General features: G+C 37.8%; 1 protein-coding gene across 1 annotated transcript in view; it reads left to right on the plus strand.

Annotated features, from left to right (window-relative positions):
* Positions 1-8,211: 8,211 nt before the first annotated feature.
* LOC126151090 (Down syndrome cell adhesion molecule-like protein Dscam2) overlaps positions 8,212-21,451 on the plus strand; it is a 264,358-nt gene continuing 251,118 nt past the window's right edge. The window contains exons 1-2 of the mRNA XM_049915919.1: positions 8,212-8,623; positions 8,735-8,961. Of these exons, the coding sequence (XP_049771876.1) occupies positions 8,212-8,623; positions 8,735-8,961 (639 nt within the window). The remainder of the gene's footprint in view (positions 8,624-8,734; positions 8,962-21,451) is intronic.

The following is a 21,451-nucleotide window of genomic DNA, read 5'->3' on the forward strand; positions in this document are numbered from 1 at the left end:
AATGACACTTGCTACTAAGACCGTGCAGGGTAGTGGCCCATGCCCAGTAAGACTGATGGGGCTGTTTCTTGCATTGATAGAACTCGACCCTAGCCGCCACAACATGCATGCGGCGGCGATAATATGAAGACAGCAATGAACACAATGCGTCAAAAGACAAGGACGAGGGTTCCTGCAATGGCACTAGCTGCTGCAAAACTTGATTTAGAGAGGGAGATATCCAAGAAAAGAGCATGACATACCCCCGCATCACCAACATGAAACGCCTGGAAATGCTGCCAAAGGCGATGTTCATATGTGTCCCAATCCTCCGCCATCTCGTCATACAGGGGAAAGGGAGGAGGGAACAGCGCTGGAGCAGACTGCGTGGATAGCAATGCCGGAAGCACTTGTTCCATGGTTTCCATTAGCTCAGTCTGCTGCTCAACCAAAACCCGCACTAAATCCTCCATGCTGTGGATAAGCTGCGAAACTGGAACAACGATGCAACATGCGAAAGCACGACCCTACTCGTCACCAGTTGTGTAGTAACACGTTTCACGTTTTCCGTCACACTTCACATAGTGTAGACCGGGAACTGTCTGCTAGGCATGCCCGATGTAAAACTAACCGGGGACGGCCCATGCTACTTGAATTGTTGTTGTTCCGCCGGCAGAGGTCGCAGCCGAATTCTTGCATGCCCTCTGGTGGACGGGACTTTAGTTGCAGCAACTACTATCCGTGACGCGCTGTGCCGATGTGTGCCTCCCGCGATCTTTCTGTTGGCTACTTCACATGCCGAATGAAAACAAAATGGATTTCTGTGGCCCAGAGCTATCAAGTGAATCAAAATACATTGACATAATTATGGAAGGCTGAAATATATTATAGGTTTCAGATTTCTGATTTGATTTTATTTCCATGTTTTTGGCACTCAAGCATTAATCACCTTGCAGAACAACGAAATTATTTTTGTCAGTTTGCTATGGAAATTTGACTTTAATTAATCTTTTCCACTGAGGCTTTTATTTGAAACAGTGTTTCATTCAATGCTATTGGCAAGTTTCAATTGTTTGTTGAATTTCGAGAGCACATTTTCATCTTCTGGCACATATGGCATTATGCCACAATAAAGAAGCAAACATGAGATAGTCTCCAATTTACATCCTGAGAACCACACTGAAAAATTTAATATCAGTTTGGGGCCCACATCATTGTGGATCTGGACATAAGAATGTGCACTTTAAGTGGAAGTATGGATTTTTGTATGATTTATGAAATTCCAATGCTCTTGGTATAGTCTGTGACATCCTGTTTCTTTTATGGTGTAATGTAAGATCTCTTAATGCTTTGTATGTCTTAACATACAGGCTTCCTATGTCATCATAGTTACCCAAGCATAGTAATGCCTGTTTTCTGGTGCTCTGTGGCAACTGCTGAAACAAACCTGTCTAACAGGTCATGGGAAAATATTGTGAATGGTGGTTTGAAAAGCGATACTTTCAGAGACCTTTTTTATGCGAGGTGAATTATGTTACTTGTGACATAATTAGAAAGATTTCTTGAATCACAGACCATTTGACTCTCACTTAAAACTGAACACTTTGAGGACCAACCAGTTAGAAGAATTTCAAGCCCAGAAGACCAGACACTTATGTCACTATTTAAAATTTTCCTTGTACATTTGTGTGATGTAATCTTAAAACTGTAACACACACACAAAAAAGCACTATACTTTGTGAAAGCTTAGGTTTTGGTGTAGCTACACTATGTGCATTAATTTAAACCATTAACTTTCCCTATTTGTGTGTTTGTGTTACTAAACTGTGATATTGCTACTGGCTGATGACATCATGTGTCCCATGCTCTGAATAACTGTTGTCATCAGCTGATGAGATCACATAACATGAGCTATGTTTGGCTCACCAAAGCACATCACAATCTCAACTTCAGTGCCTTGTAAACTTACATGCTGCATTTGGTGAAATTTGAAGTTACATTTTTGTAATATGAAAAGATGCAGTTTAAATGTTGCTGCTGCACATCAAAGATCTTTCCAGAACATCTTTTTCTTTTCCGAATTTTGTTTTCTAAAGTGCTCGAAAGTTCTACGCTGATGTACAAAACCTTAAACATTCAAAGGATTGGTTTGTTTTACATTTATGATGGAAAGAATGCTGTCACTTAACATGTAAAAAGTGTATTTTCACTGTAGAAAAAGCGTATTTTTAACTGGGAAGTCAGAGAAACACCTGGGAAATTTTTTTCTCTTGTCCACGAATACACACTGTAATTCATTACAATTTACTTTCAGTGGCAATGGTTGGAGTGTTCTGATACGTCCACAACACACAGGAATTATTTACTGTTAATACTAGAAAGAACAGAAAATAAAATATTGGGATGAGATATACAATTCCTGTCAACAAGCAGTTATGAGTAATTTTGCAATTTTTTGTCATAGGGCAGTCATTCAAATGTTTGCAGTTGAGTGTGTTAATATCCATAAACACTGTTAACAGACATTTTTTAAATATTTATCAAAAAACAATTTTGGTGACTGAGTGTAAAAATATGCGAAAATGTGCCCTGTACAGACTACAATGCGATCACCGAGCCCACAAAATACTTCTGTGGTCTGGTTTGAAACCAGTCATGCTGGTTGCCCACCCATGGCTTGCATAAAATGTTGGAACTTATGTTCCATCAGTGAGGTGACCTCTGGCGAAGAAACCCTCCTCATCCTGTTCAGCCACATAAAGGAGAATGTCAACTTTCTTAGTGTTGCATGAAACAAACCTAATATGCCTCTCAAAACAAGGGAAGGACTATATAAAACCACAATGGTTATTGTAGAACTGCTGCCCGTAGCTGCGTAGAAAGGATGATGGCGCAAATGGTGAATTCTTTCTTGGCCCAGTTCTTGAATCCAGGTAGCTCTTTGGCTGAACTTACTGGGAATTCAGAGCTTTCATTCCACCATTGATAACCTGACCCAGCTGGAGGCAGCTTTACTCAGGTATTCCTATATAAATAACACTTAGTAGTTGTTTTTAATCATAAAAACACCTATGATCCCACATGGAGACATCAGGTCCATCAAGGAGACTCCCAGGAATTCCCACCACCCCCCTGCCCCCACCCCCAGCCACTTCCATGACCTCCAACCTTGATATAGACCCTTCCTCTCACATTAGTTCTCCAGATACTATTTTCAGAAAGTACTGTCACGCATATCAAAAAGCAAGGGAAATGGCACCTCAGGGGAATGTTCTGTGTGTTACCAGCTTTTCTGCCATTGTTAACACATGCTATCTTTGACTAGGAGCCCAATTCCAGCTTACTTACCCTTTGATGAGCTTATGATGTTTTGCTCTTCTTCAAATGGCTCTGAGCACTATGGGACTTAACATCTATGGTCATCAGTCCCCTAGAACTTAGAACCACTTAAACCTAACTAACCTAAGGACATCACACAACACCTAGTCATCACGAGGCAGAGAAAATCCCTGACCCCGCCGGGAATCGAACCCGGGCGCGGGAAGCGAGAACGCTACTGCACGACCATGAGCTGCGGACTGCTCTTCTTCCAACCCTGCAACACCAACAAGGCAGCTGCACTTAACCATTAAGAGATTGAAACAGTACATAATATATTACGTCTGTTCAGAAAACCCCAGAACATTAGTAATTTAGCACCAGTGGTACGTTGGAGCAAAATGCGATTGGCGTCCCTGCGCACACCTGTGTTTAATGTGTAGCTGCCAGAAGTTGCATTGTTGTGTGTCTGTCAGTAATTGTTCAGTGCTGTAGAACATTGTGCCACACAGTTTGCAAATTTTGAGATGGTTAAGTTAGAAGAGCAATGCGTCTGTATTAAATTTTGTGTGAAACGCAAGAAAACCTTTGCAAAGGCACACCAAATAATGCAGGATGCTTACAGTGATGAGTCCTTAAGCTTTACTTGGTGTTAATGGTTCACACAATAAAAATGGCTGGACAGAAGTTAAATTTTACCATCATTCAGGACACCCTTCAACGTGTGCCAATAACACTTATGTTAGGAACATCAACAGAATTGTGGCAATTAAAGACTGACTGGCTGAGAGATTGCAGAAGAATGTAACTTTTCACTTGGATCGTCTCATGAAATCCTGACACAGCATCTTGGAATGCATCGTGTTGCCACCAAGTGCGTCCCACAGCTCATGAGCTGCAATCTGTGAAGAACTTTCAAATTGTGCAAATGAGAGCAAGATGTTCCTTAAGAGAATCATAATTGATGATGAGACTGAGGTCCATTGTTCACTGTGGCTCGGGAAAGGTTCTCCCAGACTAAAAGAAGCTGGCACAATCCGTATCACTTCAGGCAGGGATGTTACCTTCATAGTTTCGAATGTTATTGAATTTAGCATATGGAGTACGTAAGAAGAAGAAGCCTTGAGATACAGGCCTCCAAAGATGACATTGCGAACACCATTTTGAGGATGCAAATTTCAGTAAAAAATTTTAAATGTTGTATATCTGTAACAGTTCTAGATATATTGTTAGAGCTCTTTTTATTTAAAAGATAATTGCTTTATAATTACAATGGTATCCTCCATTTGGACATATCTGCCAAAGTTCTTTTACTGTCACCTTTTGAATTTACAATTTTTTTCCCCAAAAAATGCCAATCCAGAAAAGTTGGATTTTTTTCTGTTGATTAGTACCATGTAGTACTATATTCTCTGTAAAGGATAGCTTCCACGTTCAAGTCGGGCCAGTTTTATTTTTAAAAATCATTTTTTTAACTTTCAAGGGTAATGTATGTCTTCATTGAAGTTGTTTCTCACTAATATCTTTGTTACAATGTTTATTTCTATTGTCTTTGTTGCAGTTATTTCTTTTCACTTTCATTGTTGGAGATATTTCTTAAACTTTGTTGTAGTTTTTTATCAGTTTCTTTGTCATGGTTGTTCATTGCAGGTTTCTGTATTGTAGTTGTTCATTGCTAATTTGTTTACCGAAGAGGCTTGTAAGAAATCTGAGACTATCCAGAGTTCTGTGTTTTTGTGAGGAATTTGCCAGCTGACACAGTTGCAGTGTGTTTTGTGAAAAGGACTGTTTGAAATGCCTTCTGACAGGGGCCACAGGAAAGTGAAGTGTGCTGACTATTTGCATATCCATAAAAGAGTGACATATAAGACAAACAAAAACAAAAAAACAAAAAACAGACTTTGTTCAGGTTGGGAATAAGTGTTCTCATTTGAAGACTCTGTTTCAAAGTGAAGATGTTTCCAGTGATGACTTTTTGTGTTCTAAATCTTTTGACAGAATAACAACAATGAGAGTATCTGAACAAGGTGAAGCCTCCCATGGTGCAGATGATGCTGATATTGCATCAGTAGAGGAAGAATTAAATACCATGAATCAGTCAACTACAGAGGTAGGTGTTAGTCCTGTTAAGAAATCATGGTCAGTGAAGTCGAGTCATAAGCTCTATGCATCAAGAAAGTGCAGAGAAATTACTGAAGCTATGGATGAATACACTACAGCAAAATTGACCACTCTCCTCAAAGTAGAAATTCTTGCACCTCTAATCAGGAATTTTTCACAAATATCAATTCAGTTGTTGAACATCATGCATCCTACAGTGAAAAAGTGCAAGTTTTAACTATTATTCCAGAGACATTTTCAAAGAAAACAATTTTGAACCACGTTCCATCAGTATCAAAGTACATGGTAGACAAATCAAGAAATGTGAGGTCTGTAAAAGGAGTCTTTCGAAGGCCAGATCCCTATTATGGTCATCCCATAGAAGCAGCTCAAGTTCAAATAGTGCAGTAATTTTATCTGGAAGATAAATCGGACTGTTCTCGCCTGAATGCCATCAAAAAAGACACTATAACTGTAACAGTTGAAGATCAAAAAGTTGTGAAAGTGAAGAGGTACATGACTTACAGTGTTAAAGAAACTTTTGCAGTTTATAAGAGCAAGTGTACATCTTCACATATTGGAAGATCAAAATTTTATTCACTACAATCTAAGTTGGTTGTTCCACACCCACCTAGAGATGTCTGTTTATGTGTGTACTGTGCGAATTTTGAACTTTGTGTGGTAACATTGAAGAAATTACTAGAGCAAGTGACATATGACATCTTGGTTGGGCGAGTGAGGTCATTGGTAGTCTGTGATGTAAACTCAGAGACTTCTTTGTTTGAAGTATGTGGTGACTGCCTGGAAAGGGAGGACTGTCTTTTCAGGGACTTGGCCTGAAAGACGTAGTAGATTACTCTGTAGAAATTACATATGTGACATGGGAGGAAAATAAACTAATTAAGAATACGGTTGCCTTTCACAGTCATTGATGAACTTGGTAAATGGCCAGTGAAAGCAGTAACACACCAGCATCTGAAGAAATCGCAACAACTACACTTGCAGAAGTGAAAGGGTGTGTACAGGCTGAAGAACTATGTTTAGTGCTTCACTGTGATTTTGCTGAGAACTGGTGTGCAATTCTCCCACGAGAAGTACAAGGGTATCATTGGAGTAATGACCAGGTTTAAATTTTCACAGGAATGACATATTTTCAAAACTAAGACCACAAGTGGTGCAGTTATAAGTGATGACACAGGACGTGACTCACCACATACTTTGCTAGCAATGTGCAAAATTCTTTAACTGCAAACAGGGACACAGAAAATCATCATTATTTCTGATGATGCTCCTACTGAGGAGGAAATGGCCTGAAATGTGGCAAGACGATTCGTGTTGGCCTGAAATGTGGCAAGACAATTCGTGTTGGCCTGAAATGTGGCAAGACAATTCGTGGCTCTTGGACCACGATAAAACACCCCCACATCCATCCCTGTTGGTGGCTGACTTTCGCACAAAAAGTGAAATCATTGTGCTGCTTCATCCTCCGTTCACTCCAGACCTGGCCCCTGTGGACTTTTTTTAATTTCCAAAATTGAAAGCTCGGTTGAAAGGATGAAGAGTATGTGGGAAGTTGGGGCAACCAACTGGTGCTGCAGCAGCCAATCAGGCTTGCACATTACTTACCGTAGCATGGAGTAAAGTGCCTCTTGTTTATACAGACCTCGCTCATCATTTGGGAAAGGAGATGCTAGAAACAAAGGCCAGAAAGCTGCCACCTATTGGGAGAATGCAGCATTTTATTTAAAATATATGTTTTTCCCCTGACTTGGATCATGCCTTCCACTCAGTTTTGAGGGATGGCACAAAAAGCATCAAGATTCTTATGAAAGTCTGATAACCAAGCTGCAACCATAGATACTTTTAAATAACACTTAATAAAATATTTAGGTGAGATCTGACATCTATCACTGGTCACAGGTTGCTGCTGTGCAGGTGGTGGGTGCTGATGAGTGTGTTGTACACCACAGTGTATAACAGCAACTGTGATCTCTTATTTTAATGTAATTATTGCTCAAAAGCTTTGTTAAGCTTTCTGTGGTTGAAAAGAACCTATATACATTCTGTATAAGTATTGTGATTATTAAGTAAATATTTCATGAAATAGCTTTCTAGGGACATTCATATTTAAATATCGCAAATAATTCATTTGCAATAACACACGCATACAGGGTAGCTACAATGTCACAACTGCTATGCAACTGATGTTGTCAGTAACAAAGCAGTCAGGGGCAACAAACATTGTTTATTAACATCGTTTTTTCATTTACTTTCATTGAAGTGTTTTTAATTTTCAATTTCAATTCTTTTTGAATACCTGAAACTTCCAGTATTATAAAGAAAATAAATTTCCTTTGGGTTATTCCTCAAAGGAGGACACTAATGGGTCAAAAGAAAGACAACGAGCTAGAGAGACACAGTTTTTGCATAGACAAAGTAATAGAAATAATGCGGGTGTTGATAATTCTATTGTTGTCCTGATGCATACATTTAAATGTGCACTGAACGTAATTCCAAATAATTTTGAGAGTTATAATTGTGGTTTGATGAATTTTCAGTGCAGTTTTTTTATTGTAGATCAGGTCCACTGACTCAGCTGGTCGTTGACTGAAAGTTGACCACAGGCAATACTAATTTGTGAAAGTAACCTGGATTCATCTGCAATGTTAACAATTACATTCTTCTATCGTTATTCTAATGAAAATATTTGGCAAGTTTTTCAGTAGCAAACAATGTGCAATTAACTGGAATTGTCTCTGTTGACTACTAGGAAATATTTATCAAATTACTGTTTCAGTACCAGCAAGATTTAGTATGGCACACCAGAATGTGACAGCTTTGAAAGGTGACACAGCAGTTCTTGATTGCACAGCTGAAGGAGATAAGCCAGTTTCAATTACTTGGTTTAGTAATGGGCACCAGTTTGACAGAAAACTATACTCACATATCATATTGAAGGAAGAGGAATCAGAAAATGGAACGTCTTCAAAACTGATTGTCCGCGATCTTCAAAGGAAAGATACTACTACTTTTGAATGTGTGGCTTCAAACGAGTATGGAAGTGACCGGCTGGAAGTAAAATTGATAGTACAAGAGCCACCAGAACCACCAATAAATGCTCATGTAAATAATTTTACCAGTCGCTCACTAAAACTGAGTTGGAAAGAGCCATATGATGGAAACAGTGCTATTACATCATACATAATCCAGTATAAAAATGTGTCAGGTATGTTTGTTCTGTAGTAATTCTCCATAGTTTGACATAAATGTATCTTCATTGATATGTGCTTTTCTCAGAAACAGCGTAATTCCTAGCAGTGTCTACGCATGTTGACAGTGCCATGGAGTCTCGATGTACCACAGATAGAGGTGGATGGACTCCAGCAGGTAGCCTCGTTGAGTGACCTCATGCCAGCACATGTATATAACATAAGAGTTCTTGCTCTAAATGATGTTGGGGCATCTAACTACAGTAATATTCTCACAGTAACGACAAAGGAGGAAGTTCCTGAGGCCCCACCAAGAGATGTCAGAGTTAAAATGAAAGATTCAGAGACCCTGCTTGTAAGTTGGAAGGTAAAGACAGTAAGCATACTACTTTAAATTATAAGGAAAATTATATCCTTTAAACTGTGCTCCACAGGTTCAGTTTGTTGTATGGAAGTCATTTTTATACCGTCAAAAGCTGCTTTAACACTGTAGTATCTATTGGACTTGGAGTATGACAATACAGTGCCTAGCACACCATCACTCCAGTATACACTGAAGCATCAAAGAAACTGGTATAGGCATGCAAATTAAAATACAGAGACATCTAAACAGCAGAATACGGCACTGCAGTCGGCAACGCCTACATAAGACAACAAATGTCTGGTGCAGTTGTTAGATCAGTTACTGCTGCTTCAATGACAGATTATCAAGATTTAAGTGGGTTTGAACTTGGTGTTATAGTCAGCATACGAACAGTGGTACACTCCGCACCAGATATCTGAAAGCATTGGTGACGTCACGGCGGGGACTGCTGTGGACATCGGAGCAAGCGTATGCACGCCGAGCTGAGGACATTGACTGCACTAGGCTGACCAGATGTCTCGGCTTTCACATAAATGTCCCGGTGTCTTGAGATAATCAGACATTTAATTTTCCCAGTTTTAATCGAGAAACAAAATGTGTGTGGTAACATTTCTTACTTAATCAAAAATTATGATAATTAAATTCCCTAGTAGTAGGACGTTAGAGAAATGTATTTCACAATATTTACTGTATTAATAATAAAATACCTTCTTTCAAATGTGTAACCACTAAAATCAATCCATTCATTCTTCTGATAAATACTACTAAGGCAAATCTTACGATAAATTATTTACTTTGTGTCTTATTACAGATTAGTAATATTTACATTTCCCATCCCAATTCATAAATTGAAGATACACTCTCATTTTGAGTTCTTCAAGTGTAGCATCATCATGGGTCTATTATCAGCTTCAAAATATCATGCTATGTGGCAAGAAAAACGAGAGTAAGATGTAACTGCACTAATGAAGTTAAGTATAAACTATAAACAAAAGTGTCCTGGTTTTTTCTCTTTGAAATCTGATCAGCTTAGAATGTGAGTACTCACCTTCAGTCATCATCAGGTAGCACAGCCACTCCTTCCAGTTCTCTGTCATCTACAGAGCTAGAATCACAGTAATCAGTTCTGCTATCACTGTCTGCACCACCTAAATCTAGGATTATATTATCTATTTCATTGTTGATAAATATTTCTTTCTGCATGTATTCCCACTCAATATTTTTAATGTGTTCACACAGCGGAATCCAGTCTTCTTTACTCATGGAATTAAATATCTCCTCACACAAATTTTTCACAGACGTTCTTGCAGAGAACATTCCTAGAACCTACCCAACCTTTTACAATTGACCAAATATTTTCTATTGAATTTAATTCTGGATGGTAAGGAGGAAGGTGTAAGGCAATGTGACAAGCAGTTTCAAGGATTTTATTGATGGAATACTCAAGGGTCGTTGCCTTGGTTCTTTGAATGAGCTCATAGAGAACGGGCTTCAACATGTCATCCGAGAATGGAATACATTCCTTTGTTAGCCACTTTCTGATATCATCATTAGTTGAGTGAGATGTTGGAACTTTGTTTATTTTTAACATTGTGATAGGGCACATTGTCGAGAACCATTACATAGTTAGATTTTAAATTGGGAATCAGCTTTTCTGTCAACCACTTCTCATAATTTGATTGGTTTGTTTGGTTGTGGTAATCTCCCATTGCTTGATTTGACTTCCACATAACAAGCGCATTAGGAATAAAGTCATTTTCACCGCCTGCATGAGTTATTATTAGGTGTTGTCCCTTTGATAGCGGATTGAGGAGACTGTGAGCAGTATTATCATTCCATGATTTCCCAGTGACTTGTGACGATAAAATAAAAGTTTCATCAACATAAACAATGTCTTAGTTTTCATCCCTACATTTTTTTATTTGCTTCAAATATGATATTCTTTTTTCTGTAATATCACTTCTCTCTAACAGTATCAGTCTACTTGATTTTGTTTTTTTCCAGTGTAAATCGAATTTCTTAAGTAGCCACCTTACACTAGTGTCGCTACCTTGAAAGTCTACTACTTCTTTCAACTTCTGTTTAATTCCTTCCACTGTAGGCCTATAGGCCTACATTTTTCAGCCACATAAAAATTTCTCCTAACAACGGCCTCATCAAAACTGTCAACATCTCTAATTCTTTTACGTTTACGTTTTTTATCTGGAGTTTCAAATTTCCTTTTCCTGCAATATTTCAATAGCTTGCCTTCCCTTTTAATTTTCTGGATAGTGCTACGTGCAATGCCTGTGGCCACTTCAACTCTCAGCTGAGCTTGCTCCACCGGATTATTCATCCCCTGAGAGGATTCAGCCTCCATAAACATTCACTTTTCTGCCTTTTAGTTTTGAAGTACTAATAGATGTCATTTTCAGTATGAAGTCACTGTGTGCTAGTAATACAAATACCGAAAAAGAACACAAAGGTGGAAAGTGTACTGTACTCACAACGGACACATGTGGCAGCCGAATGTATTTGGTCAGAGCTGAACACTTTAGTGCATGCGCAGTGGTTATCCAGCAGTTTCAGAGTAACGATCATGAAGCTCTCAGATACCTGGCGCGGACTATACATAACGTCTCCGAGGTAGCGATGAAGGGGGGGTTCCCATACGACCATTTCAAGAGTGTACCATGGATATCAGGAATCCAGTAAAACGTCAAATCTCTAACGTAGCTTCTGCTGGTAAAAGATCCTGCAAGAACAGAACCAACGACAACTGAAGAGAATCGTTCAGCATGACAGAAGTGAAACCCTTCCTCAAATTTCTGCGATTTTCAGTGCTGGGCCATCAACAAAAGTCAGCGTGCAAACCATTCAATGAAACATCATTGATACTGGCTTTTGGAGCTGAAGGCCCACTCGTATACCCTTGATGACTGCATGACACAGAGCTTTAAGCCTTCTCTTGGCCCATGAACACCAACATTGGTCTGTTGATGACTGGAAACATGTTTCCTGGTCAGACAAGTCTTGTTTCAAATTGTATTGAGCAGATGGACATGTACAGGTATGGAAAAAATCTCATAAATCCTTGGACCCTGCACGTCATCAGGGGACTCTTCAAGCTGGTGGAGGCTCTGTAATGGTGTGGGGCATGTGCAGTTTGAGTGTTATGGGACCCCTGATATGTCTAGATCTTACTATGGCAGGTGACATGTGCATAATTATCCTATCTGATCACCTGTACCCATTCATGTCCATTGTGCATTCCGACAGACTTGGGAAATTCCAGCATGACAATACAACACCCCACATATCCAGAATTTATGCAGCGTGGCTCCAAGAACACTCTCCTGAGTTAAAACACTTCGCTGGCCACCAGACTCCCCAGACATAAACATTGTTGTGCTATCCTGGATGCTTTGTAACATGCCTTGTATTCTTACAGATTCATGGTGTCAGTTCCCTCCAGCACTACTTCAGACATCTGTCAAGTCCATGTCACATTGTGTTGCAGCACTTCTGCATGCTTGCGGGGGCCATACTTGTATATTAGGCAGGTGTACCAGTTTCTTTGGCTCTTCAGTGTATGCTCAGAGAGATGTAATTAAAGAACATATCCAATTGATCACTTAATCATGATGGACAGAATATCATTTTTCTAAGCCCAGTTATGTATTTGAGGTACAATGGTGATGACAGACATGTTGTTTATAAGACATTGAGTTGTAAGGTGATTTCAGACTAGTTAGAGTAGAATGAATTACTTTTTAATGGCAGCTTTTGGTGGTATAAAATATGAATTTTGTGTAAGGGCTTTAATAATGAGTGAGACATATTTGTTTGTAATGGCTGACGCTGTCAGGTGAAGGAAATATATTGATCTGTATTATTTGTTAAAAATTTGTAATAGTCTCGATCACACTAAAAAATAAAATAACAATTTCCCGGCTACAGGTTTTTGTTTTTTAACATCCATCTTTAGATTTATGAAAATAAACAGAAAATTTCCGTAAATGTACATTGTTGTGAACTGCAACCTAAATTAATAACAATTGTACCATGCTTACTAAAGGATCAGAATCTGCGTACCATGCTGACCACAACATCAATGTTACGAAGTGTAACTCAGATCTCTGGAAATGAACTGGAAGTTAACTTTCAGTTAATGTGAACACCTAACAATCTTTAAAACATACACTATTTATAAAAATATTAAAACACAAAAATAATAAAAAAGGAATCTGTGCGTAAGTTCAATGCTGGCCATCATTGTTGCTAAGTGTAACATGTCAGTAGTAAAACATTGGTCAAAGCATGACTCTGTGATTAAAACCATCACAAAGCTTTGTTCTTTATGTGTTTGTTCACATCGACCATAATAGAAGACGAAATTCTGAATGTCCACCATAAGCGTGCACAGAGATTGATATTCTGATTGTTTTAAAAGTTAACAGGCACCCTTTCACCAACTTTTTAATATTGGCTTGTTACACTTAGTAACAGATATGTACATTGTATTTCAGTACAGATTCCAGTTAGTAAAAACGCTTTTTACTATAACAAGTTTGTTTGCATCGCCATCATTTGCAGCAAGCATAGAGATATTCATTTTGTAAATAAAAACAGCATTTTACTTGCTACAATGTAACAATGTACATTATTTCTTCCAGGTATGTTCTCACTTGTACTTTAAGACACCTTCAGTAGATTCTTGTTTTGTCTTGATATGCACTATTTGTAGATTAAAAAACAATTCACATCTTGTTTTTTCATAAACAAGTGATTACTTACAGTTTTTTGAGGTTTTGACTTACATGTCAATTTCCTCTCATCTTGTCACATGCTGGAAGTCACTCTATAACTTCACTTAATGAAGCATAAGCACATATTCACTGTACGAAATATTTTCGTCATGAGTTTCATGTTTGATGCACTAATTGCTGTGGAGCTCTATTATTCTTCTGTCAACAATTGAAGAAATTTTACCGAAAAATGTGATGTAAAGTCATAATTACCATGTGTTCATTTTATATCTCTTCCTATTTGGTTTGTGTATGTACATGTTGCAGTCATAACAAAATATATGATGAAAACTAACATCAGTTCATTTCTGTTCTCTTTATATGAGCTGCTGAGAACCAAAGTGGTCTAAGTCAAAAAAATTTAGTTTCTGAGTTATACCACTCAGTTTATTCTCAATGCGCCAGCATTTGTTGTGGAGAAGTTGTATAATGATAACTCCCACTGGAGCCACTTGAGCGCAACAAATACATTCTTCTTCTTACGCCAGGATGAAGAGCGCATTTGTGGGGCAGTGGTATAAGTCAAGAGGCAAGACCATGTGGTCATGTTGTTCTGTGTTGTTTTGCATGTTTGTTTACATTCTAAAATCAAAAAGGCATTGCAACAGTGCTAGTAAATATTAGCATCATTTTCTTTCTTCAGATTTGTATTACCCAGATGTTATTTAAACAGAAATTGTCTTTATAAGGCACTGGTGAAGCTGACGGTCTAAAATTCCCATAATATCTGAATACCTTCTCCCAGTTAAATTTCACTTGGTCCTATTCTGTATCCCGTGCCACTTTCCTTGATGTTGAACACGTCCTCACTGAAGGTCAGCAACACACTTCTTCCACTTTAAACCTAACAACAAGCAACAGTACTTACAATCTGACAGTTGCTGTCCTTTCCATATCCAACATTTCCTCCCATACAGCCTTGGCATCCAAGACAAATGTATTTGTTTGGATGCAGACTCTCCAGTCCTTTTCCTTCACTCCCCTTAACCCTTCTGCCTGAAGAAGGAGCCACTGGCACCGAAAGCTTTCCAATTGTAACGGTCTTTTATGTGCATGTTGTGCTGTCACCTGGTGAGTCTATCTTTTATCCATCCAATTAAATAATTGATTGTTTTTGTTGTTATATTAACACATTGTGCTTTGTTTGATCTATTCACAAAAGGATCAGAACAGAATATTCACATGCCAAATGAGGAATTTTAATTACTGGACTTCAAGTTTATGATATCAGCTATTTATTTTCGATTTCTTTTCTTTTTTCTTTTTATTTATTTATTTATTTATTCATTCCGTGTCTATGGAAGTTTTGCACATGCTGTTCCTGTTTCCTTAAAATTTATGGCACAGGTTGAGTTAAATTATAAAAAATAAATAATAATTTTGAGACAGGAGAACACAGTTCACAGTACGTTAAGCAGGGTAAAATCACATTAGTTGCAAATGTTTTAGGTCAAAATGTATATGAATCTAGTAGTGAACATTTAGCCTTATTTCCAGGACTGAACATGAATGGTCCAGACTACTAACTTTCCAGTGGCAGTGAAGGTTCCGGCCGTAAAGATTCTGATAACAGATCAGTGGACTATTTAGGACAGTGTTTGTTGTTGGATCAAACAACTACGAAGTACTACAGGAGAAATATTATTAATACTATGGTTTCATCTTTGGAGACTGACACCAGTCCTGAACATCCTCCATTTTAGGCATCAGAATTAACACAGATCACTATGCTAGAAAATCGATGTCAACGTCCTAAAGGGGCCACAGGACCATCCTCACAAACCGCTGAACTAGTGTATCAAAGTGATGTTCCTGAAACTTAAACATACTGCAACACGAGATCCACTGCCTAGAAATGAAACCAATTATAAAGGATACTCTGGAATCAGGAAAAAATGTAAATGTCAACCTCAAAATCAACAGAAACATTAGGCAACTACAAAGAAAACCCAAGGGGAATCTTATGTATCAACCAAAAGGAAACGTGTTGAAGCAAAGAAATTCAGTGGGAAATATTGTGGTTGATGTAAGAAATGTGTGTCTGTTAAGTACTGGTGAGAGGTATGCTTTGTTTGAAGCATTTTGGGGTTTGGGAAACTTCAGCAAACAATGCTTACCTCTGTACTGGTGAAACATGTTCGTTATGAAGGCAAGTGCAAGGGACCCAAATCAGTTATGTACAAATGCTTTGTGACTGTAAAAACAGAAAGCATTCTTGTATACAAACATTTTTTCTTCAGTACCTCTTCCATTTCTAATGATCAATTAACTTGAGCACTAAAGAAAGAAGAAGGACAAACACCTGGGAAGGATTTGGGAGGGAAGAATATTCCAAAAAACAAAATTCCCAAGGATGTTGTCAACGTAGTAGTGGACCACATTAAATGTTTCCTAGCTTATGAAAGTCACTACACTAGCGTACACAAAGTTAATAGAAAATATCTCAGCCCTGATCTCAATGTTAAGACCATCTAAGATCTTTACAAAGAAGACTACATTGAGAAACAAGTTCCAGAAAGAAGTGTAGTGAAGGAAACTTTCTATAGATGTATTCTCAGTAAGAGATCCAACTTATCATTCCGTGCCCCAGTGAAAGATACTTGTGCTACATGTGTGTCCTTAAAGTTGAGACATGTGACAGCAGAAGAATCACTTAAATCACTATTAGTGCACAAACAAAATGAACATTAAAGAACAGCAGAAATAGCAGGGGAGTGTTTGTCTGAGGACACACAACTTAGCTCAAGGAAATGTGAATATCATAACCATAATTTTTGATCTTCAGAAAGCACTCCCTTTCCCTAAGGTTTCAACATCTAAAGCTTATTATTTGAGGAACTTGTATGTATACAACTGTGGCATTCATGATTTCAAAATGAACAATGTGTTTATGTACATTTGTGATGAGACTGTCTCATAGAAAGGATTCCTAGAAGCAGGTTTCTGCCTTCTAGGGCAAGTAGAACTCCATGCCCATAATGCTCATCACGTAATGACATACAGTGAAGCAGCAACTGGGCAAAATCAGAATTCAAAACTAGCATTAATTTGGGTATTTTCTGGATGATTGGTATAATGTCATTCAAAAGGCAAGGAGGAAACAACCCTTTACCATTTGTAGAAAGGATCTTAATGATTTTTTTCTCAACAAACTATGTAGAGAAATGTGTAACATTTAGAAAGAATAACACAAAAATGAAAAGATCAGTTGGCTTCACATTTGATAGCTTCATTTCCAGAATGAATGCCCACGTTTTGCTTTATACAAAGAATCTCTTGATGCAGTCCCTTTCAAAATTTTGGATATTACAACTTCACATTGTGCTCGAGGCCACCCTCGCTTGTCTAGTGTTCAACTCATCCCTCTCAAAAATGCTTTGCGACCTGTCACCAAATCAAGAAGGAGAGACACGATAACACTTCTCCCATACATCTCTCCAACTTTCTTCAATCAACTGACAGCTGCAAGTTTGGCTCAGGAATCTGGACTTGGACATGTTGCCCCTTCAGCAGAGGAAGATGATGTAGATGGTGAAATCGAGTAAACAGACATGCTCCATTGTAAAGACTCTTGAAATATCAGCATGACAAGAATTACACTTAAAGACATTTCAACATTTAGAAACAACAATTTATTTGTATTCTGCAGGTGAAAGCACTGCTGAACAACTAAACAGACTCAGTAGATAGCATTCCAGTAATTAACAACAATAATGCAATTATTTTAACTCAGTTTGTGAGAGAAAAGTGCATAATGGGAGCAATAAGTGCAGACATACATTTCCTGAATCACATTATGTTTATGTTTTATAAATAAATTGCAATTATGGAGATTAAAAAGGAAGCATATTCCTTCTTAGGTATTCAACTTCACCTAGATGTTTATAAGAGGAGTGGTAAAACTCTTGGTTTACATCACTTTATCTTTCAGTATGAGTAAACTGCTGAGAGGAAAAGTGGTACTCCAACTTTTAGGAACTATAAAAAAGAAATTAAAAAAGTGATACTCCAACTTTTAGGAACTATAAAAAGGAAATAAAAAAAGTCTGTAGAAAAGGTACTTATAATATTGCATTGGTACATTTCATCAAATGAATCATAAATTATTGTGAAGGATGAATTTACATTAAATGAAATGCACAATCTCTCATTTCTCAGAATTGGGAAAAATTGGGTTATACCACTTTGGGTCTCAGCAGCTCATACCCATTTGTGTGTGGGGTGTGAGGAAGGGGGGTTAGTCATGAGAGTTGTAGAAAGTTGAGTGTGTATGTAATGCCTGTTGGAGAGTGGTTGAAAGTTTTGGTGTTCATTTGATATGGGTTTTGGTTTAAATGTTTTGTGGAGAGGTTCAAAGAACAGCGAGTGGAAAGGGGTTGGGTGGTCTTATTATGATAATAATCCTCTGTTGGAGTGTTACATTATTATTTTATAAGTTAATGCAAACAGTGAGCTGTTTGTCATGTGTACTTGATCATTCAACAGGATTTTATTTCTTGCTTTGGTTTTCTGTATGTGATAATTTTCTTTCAGGGTTAGGAGGTTTTTATTGTTGATTCTAATTATTTTAATGTCTTCTATAGAGGCTGGTTAGTGACTGTGTTCTCTCGGGTGTTCTGCAGATGTGGAGTGTTTAGTCCCATAGTTCCAGGATCTCATATTCTCTGTGTATCTGATACAAAACAGATGAGAGCCTGGAAGTATGGGCAAACCACTCCACATTTGCAGAACACCTGAGAGAGCACAATCACTAGCTGATCTCTGTAGAAGAAGGCATGAAAATAATTAGAATTAACAATAAAAACACCTCATAACCCTGCAATGAAATAACCATATACAAATAAACCAAAGCAGAAAAGAAAACTGTGTTGAACAATCAAGTACACATGACAAACAACTTACTTTTCACATTAATAGATAAAATAATAGAGTAACACTCCAACGGAGGATTATTATCATACCACCTAGCCCCTTTCTACTCACTCTTCTATGACGCCCTCCACAAAACATTTAAATCAAAACTCTAATCAGCTGAACACCAAAACCTTCAACAATTCTCCTGACTAACCACACTCATCACACAGATGCGCACACACACCCACACAGTACACACACACACACACACACACACACACACACACACACACACACACACAGGTACAAGGAGAACACAAATGAACAGACACCAGTTTTCAGCATATATTTCATTATGTTCATGATGTATGCAGGCAAACCAAATAAAGTGACATAAAGTGAACACACAGTAGTTATGCCTGTAAGTAACAGTTTTTGGTGAAATATCTGCAACTAGTGACAGAAGAATAATAGTGCTCCACAGCAATTATAACAAAGAACATGACAGTTGTGAAGAAGAAAAAGTTGTAACATGAATAAGAGCTTATGTTTCATAAATGAAATTATAATGCTATGTCCAGCATGTGATCAGATGAGAGGAAACACAGATGTCAGGTAAAAAATTGAAAAACTGTAAGTAATCACTTACTTACACGAAAAAATAAGACCTGAATGGTTTTATAGCCTATAAATCATGCAGAAAAAAATTGTATCATTCTAGATTTTACTGAAGATACCTCAAAGTTAAAGGGAAAACACATCTTGGAACAAATAAAATACATTTCAGAAAGAAAAAGGCAGTTTTTAATCATAAAATGAAGCTTGTGCTCCCTTCTTTTTTAAATCTTGCTATCTTCAGGATTTCAAAGAGTGTATTCCAATAAACTTTGTCTAAAGCTTTCTCTAAATATACAAATGCTGTAAATGTAGGTTTGCTTTCTTCACTGTATGTTCTAAGATAACTGTATTATTGATTAGGATGGTCTTGTGTGTTCCAACATTTCCCCAAAACCCAACCTGATTTTGACAGAGATTGGCTTCTACCAGTTTTTTGATTCTTCTACAGATAATTATTTTCAGTATTTTGGAGTTCTGATTTGTTAAATTTGTGGCTCATTAATATCCTCACCTGTCGGTATCTGCCTTCTTTGGAATTGGAATAACTACTTTCTTCTTCAAGTCTGAGGCTATTCCGCTCATCTGATGTATTGTGCATACAAGTTAAAACAGAGTTGTTGGAAGGGCCTCAATAGCAATGAGAGAATGTTGTCTACTCTAGGTAATTTGTTGTGAGTTGGATCTTTTAGAGCTGTGCCAAATTCTCCTTGCAGTTTCATATTCCTCATTTCACCTTCATTAGCTTCCTCTTCTCTTTCCATAATATCGTTTTCAGTTTCTTTTCCTTATATAAACCTTCCATGCATTCCTTCCACCTTCCAGCATTCCCTTCTGTGCATAGTAGGGGCTTGCCATCTACACTTGTATCTATGCAATTACTCCACAGTTCACAATTAAATGCTTGGCAGAGGGTTCCTGGAACTACCTACAAGCTATTTCCCTGCCGTTCCATTCTTGACCAGTATGTGGGAGAAAGAAAGATTTAAATCTTTCTATGTGAGATCTGATTTCTCTCATTTTATGGTAATGATAATTCCCCCTGTAGGCACCAATAAGATAATTTCACACTCTGGAAAGAAAGTTGGTAATGAAATTTCATGAGGAGGTCCTGCTGCATAGAAAAAGTCTTCGTTTTCATGTTTGCCACCCCAGTTCTCCTCTACTTCATGATAATACAAAATGAGCAGCCGTTTTTTTTAACTTTTTTGATGCTCTCTCTCAGTCCTATCTCATGCTGATCCCACACCACACAGCAATACTCTAGAAGAGGGTGGACAAATGTCGTGTGGGGAGTTTCTTTAGTAGACCTGTTGCATTTTCTATGTGTACTACCAATAAATTGCAGTCTTTGGTTAGCTTTCCCCACAGCATTACCTATGTTATAAGTTATTCTGTATTTCACTGAACTTGCAGCCTTTAGATTTGCGTGATTTTTTGTGTAACTGAAATTTAGCAGATGGATTTTATTGCTTATGTAGATACCTAACGCTTTTCATTACTTAGGATCAATTGCCATTTTTCACATCAAACAGATACATCATCTAAATTATTTTGCAATTGGTTTTGATCATCTGATGACTTTACAAGAAGGTAAATGACAGCATTTTCTGCAGACAACCTGAAAGGTATGAGAATTATAGGCACATTATTGAATATTGTTGAACATTGGCTGGACTATGCATTGGTTACAGTTAAAATTTGTGCATGCACCAGGAATTGAACCTGAATCTTCTGCTTGACACCAGAGGTCACCTTGACCACCTCGGCCACCCTAGCATGCTCCCTGTATCATCCCAAACTTCCACATGTTACCACTTTCGTCTACATTCTATACTCACACAGATCTCAAGAAGAGATGTATGATTGAAGTCAAAGACCAGTTATTTGGTGTTAAATACTATATTGCAGTGTCTGTGTTGCTCTAACGTACTTTACAATGTCCTTCAGACATGCACCCATATTCATGACCTGTCAGTGTCTACACTCTGTGACATTTCTGACAGGAAGTCACAAATCCAATTGCACAACTGAGATGATACTCCATAGGCATGCAAATTGATTATAAATCGCTTGTGAGGAACGGTGTCAAAAGCCTTCTGGAATTCCAAAAATAAGCAATCAGTCTGACATCCCCTCTCGATAACATTTATTACTTCATGAGAATAAAGAACTACAGTTTTCGTGTGGTCCAGAGTTAAAAACACAAAATTGATGAAAATGAT

Source organism: Schistocerca cancellata, chromosome 2 (assembly GCF_023864275.1).
Source record: "Schistocerca cancellata isolate TAMUIC-IGC-003103 chromosome 2, iqSchCanc2.1, whole genome shotgun sequence".
In the NCBI taxonomy this organism is placed as follows: Eukaryota; Metazoa; Arthropoda; class Insecta; order Orthoptera; family Acrididae; genus Schistocerca; species Schistocerca cancellata.